Source organism: Accipiter gentilis, chromosome 13 (assembly GCF_929443795.1).
Source record: "Accipiter gentilis chromosome 13, bAccGen1.1, whole genome shotgun sequence".
Lineage (NCBI taxonomy): Eukaryota > Metazoa > Chordata > Aves > Accipitriformes > Accipitridae > Astur > Astur gentilis.
Window position 1 is genome coordinate 30,893,429 of NC_064892.1, and position 16,595 is coordinate 30,910,023.

At 41.5% G+C, this 16,595-nt stretch overlaps 1 protein-coding gene across 5 annotated transcripts in view; it reads right to left on the minus strand.

The window, feature by feature from the left end:
- Nucleotides 1-16,595, minus strand: part of TSC22D1 (TSC22 domain family member 1) — a 95,365-nt gene that overhangs the window by 19,999 nt on the left and 58,771 nt on the right. Inside the window, exon 2 of one of the 5 annotated variants that reach the window (XM_049815773.1) lies at nucleotides 5,316-5,507. The exons of 3 other annotated variants lie outside the window; for them this stretch is intronic. In XM_049815773.1, the coding sequence (XP_049671730.1) occupies nucleotides 5,432-5,507 (76 nt within the window). In that variant the 3' untranslated portion in view covers nucleotides 5,316-5,431. Of the gene's footprint in view, nucleotides 1-5,315; nucleotides 5,508-5,774; nucleotides 5,797-16,595 lie in introns of those variants that run through there. One more of the 5 variants, XM_049815776.1, reaches the window with a different exon arrangement.

The window sequence follows — 16,595 nt, forward strand, 5'->3', positions numbered from 1 at the left end:
GGGGTTTTTAATGCTTTGTTCCCCACCCCCCAACTTAAATCAATCTTTATGGAGTACTTTGGCACAAAGTGTTTTGCAAGGCTGCTATTCAGTGACAGCAGCACACAAAAACCAAATCTGACTTCACAAAATACTCATTAGAACTCATCAGTGAAGCAATGCATGCTTGATTGTCAAAGGAAATAAAACTGAATGAGAGAAGGTAAAAAGTACAAAAAGCTGTACAAAGACATCTGCACCATAATGAAAACCAAAGCACTGAAGTGAAAGACAAGTGCGTGGATGGCGGGTTGGGAACTATCTCATTCCCAAATGCTAGCAGCAGAAGTCACTCCTGTACCTTTGCTATCTTTGTATTTTGAACAGATGTAATAAAGTGCAGTTAGAGAAGATAGCTTTATTTCAGTCCATCATTAAGCAACTCAAAAAAAGTGTGTCTTTAGCTATTAACATCCTAATTGAACATCTGAGGAATATTCTTACACATCCTTCATAGTCATCAAGCAATACATCAGGTAAGGCTTTCAGTTACACAAAGATAAGCATTACAATTGCACAGGATTAGTCTGGTTTACACTTAATTTTTATTTTCATCTTGGTACCACTCCATATACTGCCAAAAAGCAAATCCTCCCTATGTGAAAGATCAAGAAACACATAGAGGAAAAATCATACTGGGTCTGAAACACCCATCTAGCCCAGGAGCCATCTCTAGGCATGGCCAGAGGCAGAGGCCTGGGAGAGAACCCAAAAAGGCAGGCAGATAAACGCAGCTTTCCTACAGTATCCTCCTACCTGTGTGGCAACCAGCAGCTTGAGAAGTTCCTGCACAAAAAGGAATAACTTAGTGCTTAATAACTCAAGAGAACTTTCTTCCAAGAACTGGTCCAGTTGTTTTCTTTTAAAGAAATTACACACACCACATAGTTCTGAGACTTGGAAAAACTCTGGTTGGCTAATTCTGAGTTAATTACCCAGGGAAGAGAGAGTTTCCAAACTACCAAATATGAAGCATCAACCACCCTGGCTACTAAGGAGATATGAATTTGAATCTCTAGAGCAGACCTGACTTAAAGAACACACATTATGAACACCTGGAAGCCACCACAAGCATGAAGGAGCAGCTACAGGGAGTCAGTCTTCTCCAAGAACCAGTGAGCCATCTGCGAGTGCTTTACATTCCACTAACTAAAGTCACTGAACCTCTAGCATTCAATCGTACAAAAGAACAAATGTCCTCAAAGTGTATTCAAGCTGTGAAACTATGTTAGCATTGGGACAAAGAAAAATGTTTAAAAAATTGAGTAAAACAACTTCAGGGGAAGAAATAATTTTGAGCATTGGTACTGAATACTGCCAACTGAAATATTTACTGGTTACTGCTTTTTGTACTGTGGAGATCAGTAAAATCAGATTCAGGAGACATGCCTAGCACCTCTACTTCTACAGGTAAGGCATCTCTTTACCCTGGCTATGCTATGCTGTCCTAGTCTAAAGGGAGTGCTCCTTTCCTTCACTTGTAGCACCTGTGAAATCCAAACCACCAGAATCTCTGATTAACCAGGAGCCTGATTAACATGGACTGACACAGCAGCTCAGCATTTTTTTGCTGCAAGGGATTGTCAATTTATTTTGCACATTACTTCAGCTGAATGCAAAATTAATAATGAAGGATTGATGAACATTCAGCTAGATTGCAGGGGAAGAAACCCCCAACACACATGCACATGCGGTTGGTTGTGTTGGGGCTGTTTTGTTTTTTTTTAACCTATGCATGCAAGAGAAAACTTCAGAGAACTATGAAGCTGCTAGTCATACAGTCCATGAAATGGGAGCCTCACAGTTCAGGGTAAATTAATTTCAACAGACAACTGCAGCACAAAGCAGGACTCTCAAAGCCTTCCTACAGAGGAGGCTTTCCTATAGAGAAAACCTTCACAGAACTATTCCAAACCAAATCTGCATCCTGCCCACACCTCCAGACTGAGACTGGTCACAAGGTACAGGCTAACAGGAACCAGTTACAGCTATTTCTGGTTTCCAGAAACTCCTCGGTAACACAGGAACCTTATGAGACTAAATTACAGCTGACATTCCTTAAGCATTTGGTGACATCCATATTAAAGGAGAAAGTTAAATTACAACAACGTAGTTTAACTATTATCGAGACAGGAAGAATTTTTAACTCTACAGCAATGCTCCTCCGAGTTGTTCCTTTCTTTCAGATTCCAGACAGCAGCCTGCACTCAAGCAGCAGTTCAGGCCCAAAAAGCTTTGGGCTCTGTGATTCTAGCATCTTATTTTTAAGAAGTCAACCTGCTTCAAAAACGAGGCAAGTAGCAGAACGATGCAGTATTACCTCTGAGACACTACACAAGCAGAAATTCATACAGGAGTAACCAAGCCCTTTTGGTATCGAGCACAGCAGTTGTAACATGACTTTCAATGCTCTAAAGCAAGCTGCGGAGTCCAGACAGACGTGGCTTCTCTGCCACGCTCAACTTTTTCCCACGGAGGGAGCAACACTTTGCCATCCTGATTCTCTTCCGCAATTAGGCCAGAGACTCTGCAAGGTGAGATCTAGCTAGAAAGTGATTCTCTGATGTTTAAACCAGAACAAAGCCCTCCAAGAAACCCACTGCTACCAACAAGAAGGCCACTCTCCCAGGCCCAAGCATTCAGCTCCTGGACCACCAGGACCAGAGGTATGGGAGCACGACCCCTCAGCAGCAGCACGACGAAGGCGATGCAGGCGCGAAGGAAGAAGGGTGTCGTTTGCTGCTCAAACTGAAACTTCAGGGTCTGACAAGTATTCTGTGCATAATCTGTTCTCATACAAGTAATTTTCACCGTGCTGTGAAACCTACTCAAATATGCTGATTTCTCTGAATGTATGCAAGTGCTTAATGAGGTTTGACAGGAAAACAGCAGCAACAAAGTAACACCACAGGTAGCAAACTGAATGCCTTGCCATTTTAAGTCACAGATACTGTGAAGTTTTTTCCTGCAATGAATCCCATCAGTGGCCCACCATGAATGATTAAGCCACATTAGTTCAAGTGTCAGCAACACCCTAGTTAAGCATTAGTTCCTTCAGCAGGCATTAGAAGACACTGCTAATCCTATACTTGATTAGTTCTACTGTGAACATTTAACTCTTACAAAGCTCTGACCCTGTGTCTATTTTGGTATTCTTCTAAGCTGAATGTATTCAGCAATGTTAATTTCAGAGAAGACTGAAAGTCACAACCTTCAGTTTTCTTATCTGGCCACGTAACAACAGCAAGCGGTTCTGAAATTAGCTGCTTCTGACAAAGCATTTTCTTCTGAAACCTTCTGACTATATTTTCATTTCTTCCCTTACCAGTAGGGAACACAGAATGTGACAACATTGCAGATGTGCTGAAATGCCCCTCTTTTAAACCAGAAATTGGGACTTCAGTTCCATAACCAGTAATCATCATTTGTTTTTTTGAAATTAATTGCTATAATCAGGTAAGTAAAAGCCATGGAAGTTATTTGGGAGACCAAAATAGAGGTTTGGAAGAGTATTAACTGCATCTCACAGAGGACTAGAGATTATTTTTATATATGCGACTATTAACAAGACTGAGAAATGTATTTATCATTAAAATAAATATTAAATAACAATCATAGAAAAGCCATCTAACTACAGATTTGGAAACCAGAAAAACACATCAGTGAACTAAAAGATATAATAATGAGGAGAAAAGAATAGAAATAAAAAGGCAAGTGGAAGCAGGGAAGGAACAGGGAGAAAAAGTAGTCAGAGGCAACAGCAAGGAGAGCAAGGCATTAAAGACAGAAGGGTCAGGAACCACATGAGGGAGTGAAGAGGATAAAGGAATTATGGGCTAAAAATACCCAAAAGAAAGGTAACAGCAGATGTTATTTTTTTGGTACATTTAATACAACATCTGAAAAACAGAAAGAGCATTTCTGGAAGTGCCGGGTTTTTCTGGAAAAAGAGAAATATAGGAAGGGAAGGATTAAGAAACTAAATCTACAGCAAGCAGCTGCCAAAGCCCTGCAATGTCCCTTGGCAGACCAGCACTTCGATTCATTACCCAAAGCCATGACATCACTGTCTTACAATGACAGCTTTTGGAAAAGAGGAAGAAAAGAGGAAAAAAAAAAAGTCAGAAGTTTCAGATTCTCAATCTCTCTTCTCTGCATGAGCAAAAACATCCAACCTGTGACAACTCTCCTTAGTGCATGCTCCAAATACAATGTACTGGAGAAATACTTCAACCTGTCCAAGGTACAAGAAGTAAACCAGTTATGTTAGCCAAGATCTTTAGGTGGCTCAGCTTACCCCACTGGAAAGGGCTACAGTTACAATGCTAGGGTAGCTTATTCCAAAACAACTCATACAGCTCTGAACTGTGCTGCCCTGCATTTTGTAGCCATGCACAAAAGCCTCTCCACCATGAAATTTCTCCTGCCTGGAGCACTGCAGTTCAGTATCACACCAACAGCCCACTAAGGCAGCTGCCATTCCCTAGAGGTGGGTTAAACAGTACAACAATTAAAAGCAAAAAGCCAGCCCACACCCACCTTTCCACAGTCACAACTGATTCAGTCACCACAAGCATGAGGATTTTTTAAGAGAGTGGCACTCTGTGTGAGCTCCAAACAATACAGGGCTATTTTCACTCCTCTTCAGAGCATGGGGAGGAAGAGAGAGCGAGCAGGCCTTTGAGCGGGGAGGACAGATGGACGGACACAAAGCTAGTTTACTGACCTATCTGCATTTCAGCTGTAGTTAATAATGGCTAACACTTCACACTGTTCACCGAAAAAATGCACCAGAAGCAGTAAGGATGATGGGTTCTAAATGTATTCCAAAAAGTCTCTGTACCTCTGGCTTCTGAATACCAATTTATCAAGTTATAAGAACTGAGAGTTCTTGTTTCCAAGGTGCCTGAAAAAAAATCAAAGCTTATTACTTTCCCCTTCAGCAAACAGTTCAATATCCCATTAAACATTTGCGGTGATCCCTATTGGTACATACATACCGATCTAAGTCCAAAGATGTAAGTAAACTGCTCAGGCATTCATGGCAACAGGCTTTCCATTGACAAAGGCTGAACTTTCCATGTTTTAATAAAAGCATGAACGCAGCTAACAAGACCAGTTAAATAACATTCTTTTCCTCTCACTCCATTACACATATTCCACTATTGTATTTCACAATGGGCTCCAACTAATTGCCATGAAAGGTTCTCCTACTTCATCCCACCCACATGTTCCTGCCTTGTCCTTTGCATTGGATCTGATGGAAAACCAAAAATTATTACCTGCTACACCATGTGAACAATATAAAAGTGAATGCAGAAATGAGTGACTGGCAGAGAGGGAAGAATGAGAATATAGAAACATTTTTCATTCAAGGCTGCTTTCCCCTTCCTTACACACACACACACACACACCAGGCCAACTCCCCTATCAGCACAAGGTCTTCAGGAAACACCAGGCAGGAAGCGCTACCACCAAAAAGCAAACATAAAATTTTGTCGTTGTTATTGTCTAACTGGGTGTTTTATTGTTGTTGTTGTTAAAAGGAGAGAAGAAATAAGAAAAAAAGATAAGGAAGAAAATATTCAGGCCATTTTCCTGGCTAATCATCTTTTCTAATGATGCCCATCATGGCAGTAGGATTTCCCTTTCCCAGTCTACGGCTAAGTGTGTGGCATGTCTGATTTAAGATTCATTGCAAACTGGCAAGCAGAGGGCATGCTCGGTAAATACAGATACAAACAGACTGATATTTACCTGTGTCAGAAGTTTATCAGAACAGTTGAAGAACCACATTCCAAAGAAGATAAGCAGGCAGGCAGAAAGGACAGCAGAAACGAGAAAAAAAAACTAAATTATAATCAAAGCTATCATATTGAGAGATACACAACAGCAAGTACAATTAACATTAAACCTGTTACTTCAAGGTTACTTGAGAAGTGACTGAATCATTTGTGCCTAGGAGCAAAGAGGTATTGACACAGATATAGCGTTACCCGACTATTTTAGTCAAAAAAAAATATGGTTAAGTCATGGATTTGTCACTGTGACACTGTCTGGTCCATTCAAAGGAACCCTTCAAGATAAGCACATGATTTAAAAAGTCTGTTTGCAATTTTACTGAAAGTAATTCATATATTGGCTATCAAGAGGCGTTTCCCAAAACTCACTTTAGCATAGGCAAGCTTTGATGTCCAGAGGGTACTACCCAGCCTAAGGCCCACTGTCCCTGCCCTTCTCTCCACTAATCACAGCGGCAGCCCAACATAGTGCATGTCCCGCACCAAGGTTAGCCTTTATAAATATCCTCCCCTCTTATAAAGCAGTTTTTCCAGTGGCCAGCATAAGGCAAACTCTAAAAGGGAAGCTCATAAAACAAACAAAAAAACCCACTAACAAAATCAATTCAGCGGACTAAAAGAATTCTGGTAGCTAAAAGCCATTAGGCACAGCACCTAACAACATTCGGACTTCACAAGGTTACTCAAGCTGATGCCCTTACTGTGAAGGAGCTTAGTAGCACTTTTTCTGTTCTTGTGCTTTGTTCTCCTGGATTCTGACCCTGTCCACTTCTCTTTCCCCACCTCCCCCGTATTCTTTTCTCTGTCCTTTCTGGTACTTTTCCCTTTGTTTTAGTAGACTGGCACACAGTAAGCCTTCCACGTGTTTCCCTGCCACCCACCAGAAGACACAATTGGCAATCAAGTTCCAAGCATGAGGGTGGTGTAAGGAGATGGGTTGAGGGGCAAGGGCTGTCTCTGTAGAGAATGGAGAAAAATCGTTCCTCCTAGCATACCACACTGTAAAGAAAGCTGAGATCCACAGCACACAAGAAAAGATCAGTCTGGCACCTTTAAAAAAGCCAAAGGTATTGGGGGGGGACGGACGACGACAACACCCAACAGTTAAAAACTTTATATATTATCCTGAACCACACAGACTAACCCTAAAACCATTTTAAGTTCAGCTATTTTTACATTCAGCTCAACAGCTCTCAAGAAGTGCTCAAAAATCCATCAACTCCCATTGCCCTCAAGAACAACAGCTGGTTTATGTTTTTTAAAGACCTGAACCTTTGTTCAATTGCACAGCAAAAGGTATCTGAAGAAACTGGAACATTACATCTTAATTCTGTTTTATCACTTGTCTCAGTTATTTTCTTGCCAACCTGAATTAGGAGAAAATTAGATAGTCTTCAGTCTCAAATTGCTCATTATGCTCATGCATAAAAAAAGTTTTTACTAGGATTAAAAGGTATTCTGCCTAGCACATTTCGGTTTTTAAAGCAAGTGGTTATTCATGCTGACTTGAGACTCCCTTCGTTCACCAGTTAGGGAGCTGCTTTTTAATTCTTCAAGGCCGCTATTTGTAGAATAGCTCAGCTGCCTATAAAACACTCCTATGTCTCCATACAACAACCATGAAAGACAAATTACCCATTTTTGATACAAACACTCCTCTAAATGCACAAAAGCAACTTTTTTTCTGGTTTTCTTATTCTTTATCTCTGCACCAACTTAGTTTTGTATTAAGATGAAACTGCCACTGATAACAGGCACCTAAAATAGCAATGCATCTTTAAAAAAAAAAATCAAAACCCAAAACTATCCTTTGACCATGTACATAACGTTTGAGGAAAACCAAAGAGGTCATGCGTATTTTTAAACTTGCCATATAGCACACTGCACACAAAAATAGGAATCAGAAGTACACAATGATTCCAGAAATGTAACCAGAAAGTCCGCAGTCTCACTGCAGGAAGGCTCAACATTATCCACACCAACCCTGCCCCGGAGGGCTCTTTATATGTGGAATTAACTTTTGCAGTCATGCCAAGACAAAAAAGCCTCCCCATTTACAACTGGGAACTTGAACATGAAAGATATTTTTCTCCCAAGCATCATGGAATTCTATGATTAATGATTCTACCTGGGATTTATTCAACGACAACAATAATTAAGGATGCCTTTCCTTCCTTTGATGCTTCCCTCCTGTCACGGTCTGTGGGCTTGGAGAGGCAGCCACTCCTCTAGTCAGACACACACAGCTGGTTTGCAGAAGTCAGGCAAATGCCTAATGATGACTTCTCCCCAGAAGTCTAGCTCTAAATATCTTTTATGTTAAATTTCATTTTTATTCAGTTTTTAAGTAAGCAACCCCAAACCAGTACTCTGCAGAATCAATCACCATCATACGTAAATGCAAAATAGCCAGATATGGTGTCAGAAGAAAGCAACTGCAACGCTATTAGCTACTTCCATCAACCACCCCACAAAATATAAGGTATACAAGGTCAGTGGAAAGCTCTGCCTAATTTCCTGAGTACCATTTCACAGCTGTCATATGCCAGCAGTCTGCATCCCTGTAGATGATAGTGGAGCATCACCGCTCCTTCCCTCAGCCCACTGCTGTTAGGCTGGTCAGATGCAGATACAGCTGTGTTTCTGACTACCTGTACATGCAGATACGAGTTGTTCTTGACCAAAGCTGTTCTGGTTTTTACCGGCTATCAAATGGTGTTCAGACTGAATCCTGCTTCTAGTGAAACAATCTACTTAGGAGTAAAATCCAAATCAACAGTTCAGAACATTTTAAGATCTCATGGGGAAAATGAAGATGCCAAATCATGCGAATGCCTCACGTTCTACCTACTGTGTTCGCTGTGCACAGCCACCACTGAACTCCACCGCCTTTTTCCAAGGAAACGAGGACTTGACCCTCTTCCCCTCTGCAAGGCCTTTCCGCTGATACCGCATTCAGCGCGGCTGCACTCCTGAGATTACGCTTCTACCAAAAAAAAAAAAAAAAAAAAAAAACCCAAACCACAAAACCTCAAGTTATGGCCAGTTTCTCGCAATTCCTGAGGCTGCTACTTCCACACGAACACTGCTTTACTTCTCCTCTCCGCGTTAACTCGACGAAATTTAGAGAATTTAAACAAAAGTCAAGGGCCAAAACGTTCTTTCGCTGCCCGAACGGTTCATTCATTCGCACCCCTCGGCTGCCTGCGGCGCAGGAGGACTGAGGGAGGCCGGCAGTAACCCAACCCCGCCACCTCCTGGCCGCTGCCGGAGGGAACCCGCGCTCCTCTCCGCCGCTCCGTGCACGGTGGGGTCCCCCCCCCCCGGCTCTCTGCACGGATACGGATTTTTGGGGGGCAGAAGAAGGGGGACACGTAGCCCGGGGGGGACACGACCGGACCCCCCTTCCCGTAGGCGGCGGGAGAGCTCGCCCGGCTGCGGGGAGCCGGCGGCCCGGCCGGTTCCCCGCCGCGGCCGCGAGGGGGCGCCGTGGTGCCGGCGGCCGGCGGCCCCAGCCCCGGTGAAAGCCGGCAGGGCTGGCCGGGGAGCTGCGGGCAGGGAGCGGCTTCTATACCGGCCCTAGAAACTCGCCATAAACCGACCGTATCGATCACGATACGCCCCCAAATAAAACGGGATGGAGCCGTCCGAGGTCTCCTTCGTTCCTCCAGAAAAAAAACAACCTTGCGTCGCCCTGAAAACAGTCCGCAAACCGAGACCCAACCGGCCGGTTTTGCCTGCGTTCACACAGGGAATGGCCAGAAGTACAGACACAGAAATATCTTTTTTTTTTTTTTTTTTTTTTTTTAAACACAGCGGCTGGGTATGTAAGAGCCCCGGACCCCCGCGACAGCACTCGGAGGTGCTGCAGACAAAATCCAACTCGCAGCTCAAAGTGGGTTCTTGGATGACGGCAGAACACAGCCCGGAGATGGGACACGGGGACCTGCTGGCCACATCTGTCCCCAGCTGCTCTCCATCCCCCCCCGGCCCAGGCCACGCACCTCCTACCTGGTTTTTATATCCTCCTCCAGTTCATTTTCTTTTACTACAGGGTCAATGCATGAAGACCACGCCAAGGGGAACCTTGCAGGGACAGAGAGCCCTAGAGAAAACCTGAGCAGGTAGATCTTCACCCTGGGCCATGTTCCCACCAGCAACTCCCCTCGTTGACTGCCCCAAAAAAGTGGGTGCCTCCGGGACACAGCACCAACCCCACCAGCGTGCCCCTTCCCCAGGGCATCCAGAGTCACCTGCTGCACTTTCAGGTCTAAAAAGAGCTCAGGGCCAAAACTTGCGTTGGTTTTCCCACTGAGTAAATATTTAAGGCTGTGTGCATGGAGAAGCCCAGATAATCTCCTCTGTACTTCACGTACATAGAGGAAGCCAGCGCAGCTCTGATTGCGGGAGCCTGCTTGTGAATGGGGGCAGAAAGAGACCGTGATCCGAATCAGATTGGGACCACACCATGTTTTTCTTGGGAGAGTTAACCTCCAAAACACCACTGGAGCACACCACGCTTACCAACTCAAGTCAAGCTAGAACAATGTCCTCCCTTCCCTCAGTCCTCTCATCAGCGACAAAGCCACAGACAAGGCTAGCAAGGTACTGGTGTCACACCAGAACATCCACGCTTGATGAGAAAGGAAAAAAAAAACCAAAACAAAAAAAGCATTTCAATTTATGGAGGCATAACTTATAAGAGAGACCTACTCCCTCCCCCACCCCCCTTCAAAACACTGGATTCACAATATGTTTAAAAATCCTTCTCCCTTCCCCACTGAAAAGCCAATGTCACTTCTCAGATTAAAGTAATCCTTATACTAATTGGATTACTAGATTCCCTCCGGTGTCTTCCTGAAAACTCCCCTAAATTTACTACTTTCCATTGCTAGGAGGTCATTAGCTTACCCACAACAAACATGCCCACAGCATTGCAGCTTTATTGAGAAATGATCCTCATCCTTTGTGCCAGCCTCACAGCGTATGACAGGACAAAAAAAAAAAAAAAAAAAAAAAGAAATCCAAAGAGTTGTTTTAGCCGAAGACGCCAAGGGGTCATTGCACTCTTCCCCCACCCAACCCAGTCCAACTTTGCTCACTGGCAGTTACCTTTGAGCAAGTACTAAGGCAGCAAGACGCTGTATACTCAAATCCTGCTACTACTCCCAGGGATACTGTGAGGAAGAAACAAGCCCTTGCTGAATCTAGCTTAAGAAAACACACACAAGCGTGTGCGTGTACATAAGCACGCAAGTGAGGTTATGTCAGAACGCACAGATTTTAGAGAGTCATAATTTCCGAGACTTAAAGGTATATTCTAGCAGTGAAAAAAGTCAGATTTTATGATTTTAAAAAAATAATAAATGCTTCTTATGAAAAATAGGAAACTTAATAGTACTCCACCATGCAACCTGTTTCGGTGCTGATGAGTATGTAATTCAGTGTTTTTCCTTTTTATGAACACCCAAACACTTGAAGGTATTGTTTTTTGGTTTTTTCCTTCCTTGTTTTTTTCTGTTTGTTTGTTTTAACAGAGCATCAGCCAACATGGCAACGACTTGTTCTTCATCTGCCAAAAGCATCACTAGTATAAAAGTGATGTCAGTACTGTTTTGTTAGTAACGTTGGCCTTCCTCGGAAGAGGCAGAGCATACACATTGCCAGGTCAAGCATTAATGGAAACTATTGTCAGTTTACTTAGCCCAGCAGCGTGAAAGCTCCGAAGACAAGACAACATCATCAAAAAAGACCTGGGATCACCTCAGTCACTCACCCCAACTACTTCTGAAGATCCATATGCTCAGAAATCCAAGCGACTGAAGACATGGCAGAGGTAATCACAAAAAAAGGAATTAAGTCTTGACTTTTTTGAGCTCCTCCACCTCACCTTCCCCCTCGCTGACTTACCTAACACGCACTGGAACACGGTATTTTGCAGAAAAAGATGTGCCTGCAAGATTGTGAACTCAATAAAAAAAGGCTTTTTTTTTTTTTTTTTTTTTTACAGCCTACCCTTCCAAATTTAGTAATGAATCAACTGTCATAACAGGATTTGACACATGAGTCTGAATCTTTTGTTACTGTGCCAAGCTAGAGCTTTGTCTACTACTGTAGTTTCAATACTGCACGTAGACTCCATGAGTTATCTGATCAAAATCGTATTTACACTTTTAATTATGAAAGCAATGTTTTATTCAATTATTTCAGTGAATTGCCTTAGTTTTCCTGGTTACTTTCTTAAGTGCCCGAGTTCTTTCTACTCTCTACTTTGCATAAAGTTACAAGAAAACTCTCTGAAAATGGACCTTGACTGGGATGCACAGAAAGAAGAATACTGAAGGGCAAGCATTCTTAACTGACCAAACATCTTTTCCTATAGGTTCTGCCAGTTAGAGAATTGAAATTTATATCTTTAACGTATGGGAACAAGTAATGACACAGCAGGTCCAATAAAAAGAAAAAAAAGCAAGAAAAGTAGCTAAAAATAGAAGCCTTCAAAACCACTTAGTGAAGTATAATAATACAGGTGCTACCAACCATAGAATAATAGAAAAAATTAGATTGGAAGTGTTCTTTGGCTTTCATCTAGACCAACCTCCTGCTCAAACAAGGGCTAGCTTCAAAAGATCAGGTTGCCTTCCAAAGCAACTGAACAAGAACAGACAGACCTCAAAGTTCACGAGCACTACTACCCTGACAGACCACCACAAGTTGGAAGGTGCCATCTGAAAGACTCAGCCTTAGGAATGCTGAAGATCAGCAAACAAAATTGGTGCAGACTTCATATGGACCTTGCAATTCACATCAGCAACCCTCAACTAAAACAGCATGAGTTATTTTCTGAAACAGCAGAAAGGAAAAGAACAGAGCATCAGAAGAACTAGCAATCAGTTCCCAAATATTACAGTTCTAGGATATAAGAACCAGGAAAAACTGTATGGCTCATCAAAAGTACAGTTACAGAAGTACAGCAGGCAACTCCTCAGAACATACCTTATATTAAGCCATTTAAAAAATTACTTCAGCTATTTGGCTTCTGCACTCCTGGTTGGAGGCCAAACCAGAATCTCAGCTCTCCAACAGCAGTAGCCTTTAGGATGTCATACCCATTTTCTTGCAACAGTTTAAGCTAAGAGATGACACTAGCCTGAAAAATAAGTATAAATAAGTCTTCTCCCTCCTGGATGTTTTTAAGGAGAGAAGTCACATTCCCTCAGTCTTCCAGGGTAAACAAGGCAGCAGCTAAAGAGAGCAAGAAACTCAGCACATGAAACCTTTTCAGAAATGCCCAAATTAAATTTTAACTGCTGGGGGGGGGGGGGGGGGAGGATATCAAAGTGAAAAGTGACAGACAAAAGAGGACCACATACATCAGTCACATAGAAGGTGGCAACTGGTTTTATGGTATTGTCCCAGATGAAATCCTACTTGCTCGCCTTGCAAATGTAAATATGACTAGGTTCTAGCTCCAAAGCACCCAGAAACCAAGAATTCAAGGCAGTGTAACTGTACCACCATACCATGCTAATAAGATCCAATTACATATTTAAAAACAACGGTCACAAACAATTATGTTGTAATTAGGTATGATGTCATGATCCAGGGTGCAGACAGCATTGAAAGAAGGCTATATCCAAACTGGCAAGAGAGATCCTATCTAAAAAACAACAGCAAGAGACTGATCCAAAATGTTAATGCTCTGAAGACTGCAGACTTAAGACTAAATAGAATCCATTCTAAAAATGCCAGGTCTGTTTAACAGGCAGCTATAGGTAATATTACAAAAAAAAAAAGGCAGGTGAAAATTACAATACTTTGGTCTTAACTTTATGTTAAAAACATGCCTATGAATCTGCATGAGTTTTATATGTTTTGGTGCTGTTCTGTAACACTCAAACCACCACTTCTACAAACACCTGCATATCTTGGGACTATTCCCTTCATAACATATCACCCTGTTTCAGTCCAAATGTTTAGATGAATGCTGCCCGAATTAAACCACGATTGACAGTTTGTTAAAGTGCAAAGTTATGTATTTGATTAGTAACTGTGGGTACTGCTCTCTACAGTCCCTTCTGGAACTCAAAAGCAAAATAAAGCAGAAAACAAGAACAGAAACACCGACATTAAGAGACGCAGAAATGAATTTAAGAGACATCGAAATGAATTTCACCAATGGCTAGTTCAAGGGAAAAAACCACAGAAGAACGCAGGGTACATGAAGACTACATAAATGAACTGGAGACATATCTGAGCCTTATTATCATCTCATTTAAAATGGCCACGTTACACAACTACAATTTTAAGTATTTTCGAAGTCTATTAAGACCCAGTTACCTTTTGAATCCCAAGCACTCTTGCCTGCACTGACTGCCAATAGTAACCACACACTTAACCGAATGTCTTTCTATAGCTTCTATGAGTTAAAAATTGGTATTTCTACTGTTTCAATAACTTGATGGTCACACAGTTATGACAGAATTTTCCTTTTTTTAATGCTAGAAGTTGTACTCCAGACTGAGCTCTAACAGCAAGGTTAGAGACATGCTAGAAATGTTTGCAATACATGTTTGCTGAGGTTAAGAATAGCCCAAAGATAAGCAGTTGCCTAAACTTGGCAGTTATGAACTGGGACTCTGCACAGGCACAAAACATTCTTCTGATACTCAGACTCATTTGTTCTCAAACACCGACTGTCCCGGCTCCAAAGCCGTACAAAAGTTTAATGAGGTGACAATCCCCTGCTGTCACAAAGTTTTGAGATATTCAGGTCACAGAAAAAAAAGAAAAAAAAATCACCAAAAAACCCCCATGGGTAATTTGACACAACAGGAACTCACTGAAGAGAGTTAGATAATAGGTGCTGGGAGTTAGGTTTTTCCCATAAAGATAAAAATCCTGGGTTTTTTCCCAACTTTAAAAGAGAAGGCTCACACTTGATATCAGAAAACGTGTGCATATTTGATCCTTGAATCTTGGGGAGGATTTAAGAAAACCTCTGATAAACCCCATTCTTTTCAGGGGAGTTACCATTCACAATAATTTCTTTACCAAAGCTCTCACAGAAGCTTCAAACATCCTAAAGACAGTCTTACCTTTATATGCATCCATATTAAAACTGGACTTGGAGATGTAGGTTAGCAGGGAAAGAAGAGGTGTAGCAATGCATATAGCATCCATGGTGATTGAGTAAGTCTGTCTTTCAGCAAGAGTGCCATATTGAATTTAGCTTCATTAACAACACAGAATTTCCCATAGCATTTGTGCGAAATACTGATTTTGCAAATTTAGCAGTATTTCATCTCACATGCCATCTCTACCATTTCTCCTGAAGCCACTGTAATGCGGTAGCTACTAGAAAAATAACTTAAAAGTCATGGCAGCAATAAAAGAATTCCCTCAGCCCATAAAATACATCCATTGTCTACAGTGAAACATGTATTTATTTTTTTTTTACATTCCACTTTCAAAAATAAAGTATACTGAAGGCCTTGTTTGTACCAGTAGAGCCCATCAGACTCATTATTTCCATTTAAAATTTGATGTAAGAACATTCATAAACACCCTGAATACAGACACACTAACAGTAACTTGAGTAATTGTACCTGCCTGCTCCGCATTAATTTTATTTATCACCGGTTAGCATAACATGTAAGGGTCCATTAAGTTCAAATGCTTCCACATTAGAAAGCTGCACTGAATAATTTTTCAACTGACTGTAATTAAATAGGACTTTTCCCTAGAATTGGTGATCAGTTCTGAAAGCAGATCATGCACAACGGGACAGATTCTTCACCTAAATTAGTCAGACATTGAAGTTCTTTCATCTTCTCCCCTTTTTTCATAGATTCTTACTAGGAAGTACCCAGGTTTCCATTCATTTTAAAAGTAAAACCAGAAAAAAGTGGCATTTTGGTCTCTGAAAATACAAGAGTGTTCTATTTTCAGTAAAATCTTCACATCAGTATGCAAGACCATTACACTGTCATTACATTTCACAATCATTAAGAAAATAGAACTTCCAGATTAACAAAGGGCAGACACAACAATCTGGACATTTTCTCATCACATGTAATGGACAAAAATTAAATGATCACAATTTAGACTCAAGCTTTACTGTCTCCCTGTCTGAACACAGAAGACAGCTTTTCATTCTTCTCTGAAATAGCTGCATCTCAGAATCAGCTTTCAATGGAAAGTTACTCTAGCTAGTGATGGATACTACCACCATAAATACTTACTTGAAATAAAGTGATGGAATAAGCTGTTAAGCTAAACGGAAGACTTGTTTTCATCCTCAGATTGACTCTCAAACACACTACCCATAATCAACAGTATGATCCTCAAATATTAGCTAAAAAAAATGCCAAAACCCCCATGAGAATTAACAAAAAAGTTAGCAGAGTCAGAAAGGCAGAGCTATAAATATTCAACATCTACCAAAACACAGGAAAGTATCATCAACACAGAATAGCCAAAATTACATATATAGCATAAAGAGTTTCAAAGATTTTTATTACTTTCTTGCACTAAAGAGCATAGAAGAGAGGGAGAATTTCCTTCAGTTTCTCTCCCCCCGTATCATGGGATAGAACTTTCACGTTTTCGTCTAGATAATTACTACTTTTGTCTTTTGTGAATTATAGTGTCACCCATTTCCAACTGAAACCAATGCATTTATTAGCTTAAGCAAGAAGGATTTGGGCTTCAAGTCATTAAGTATTTCAGAAATATAGGTTAGCCTATCTATAA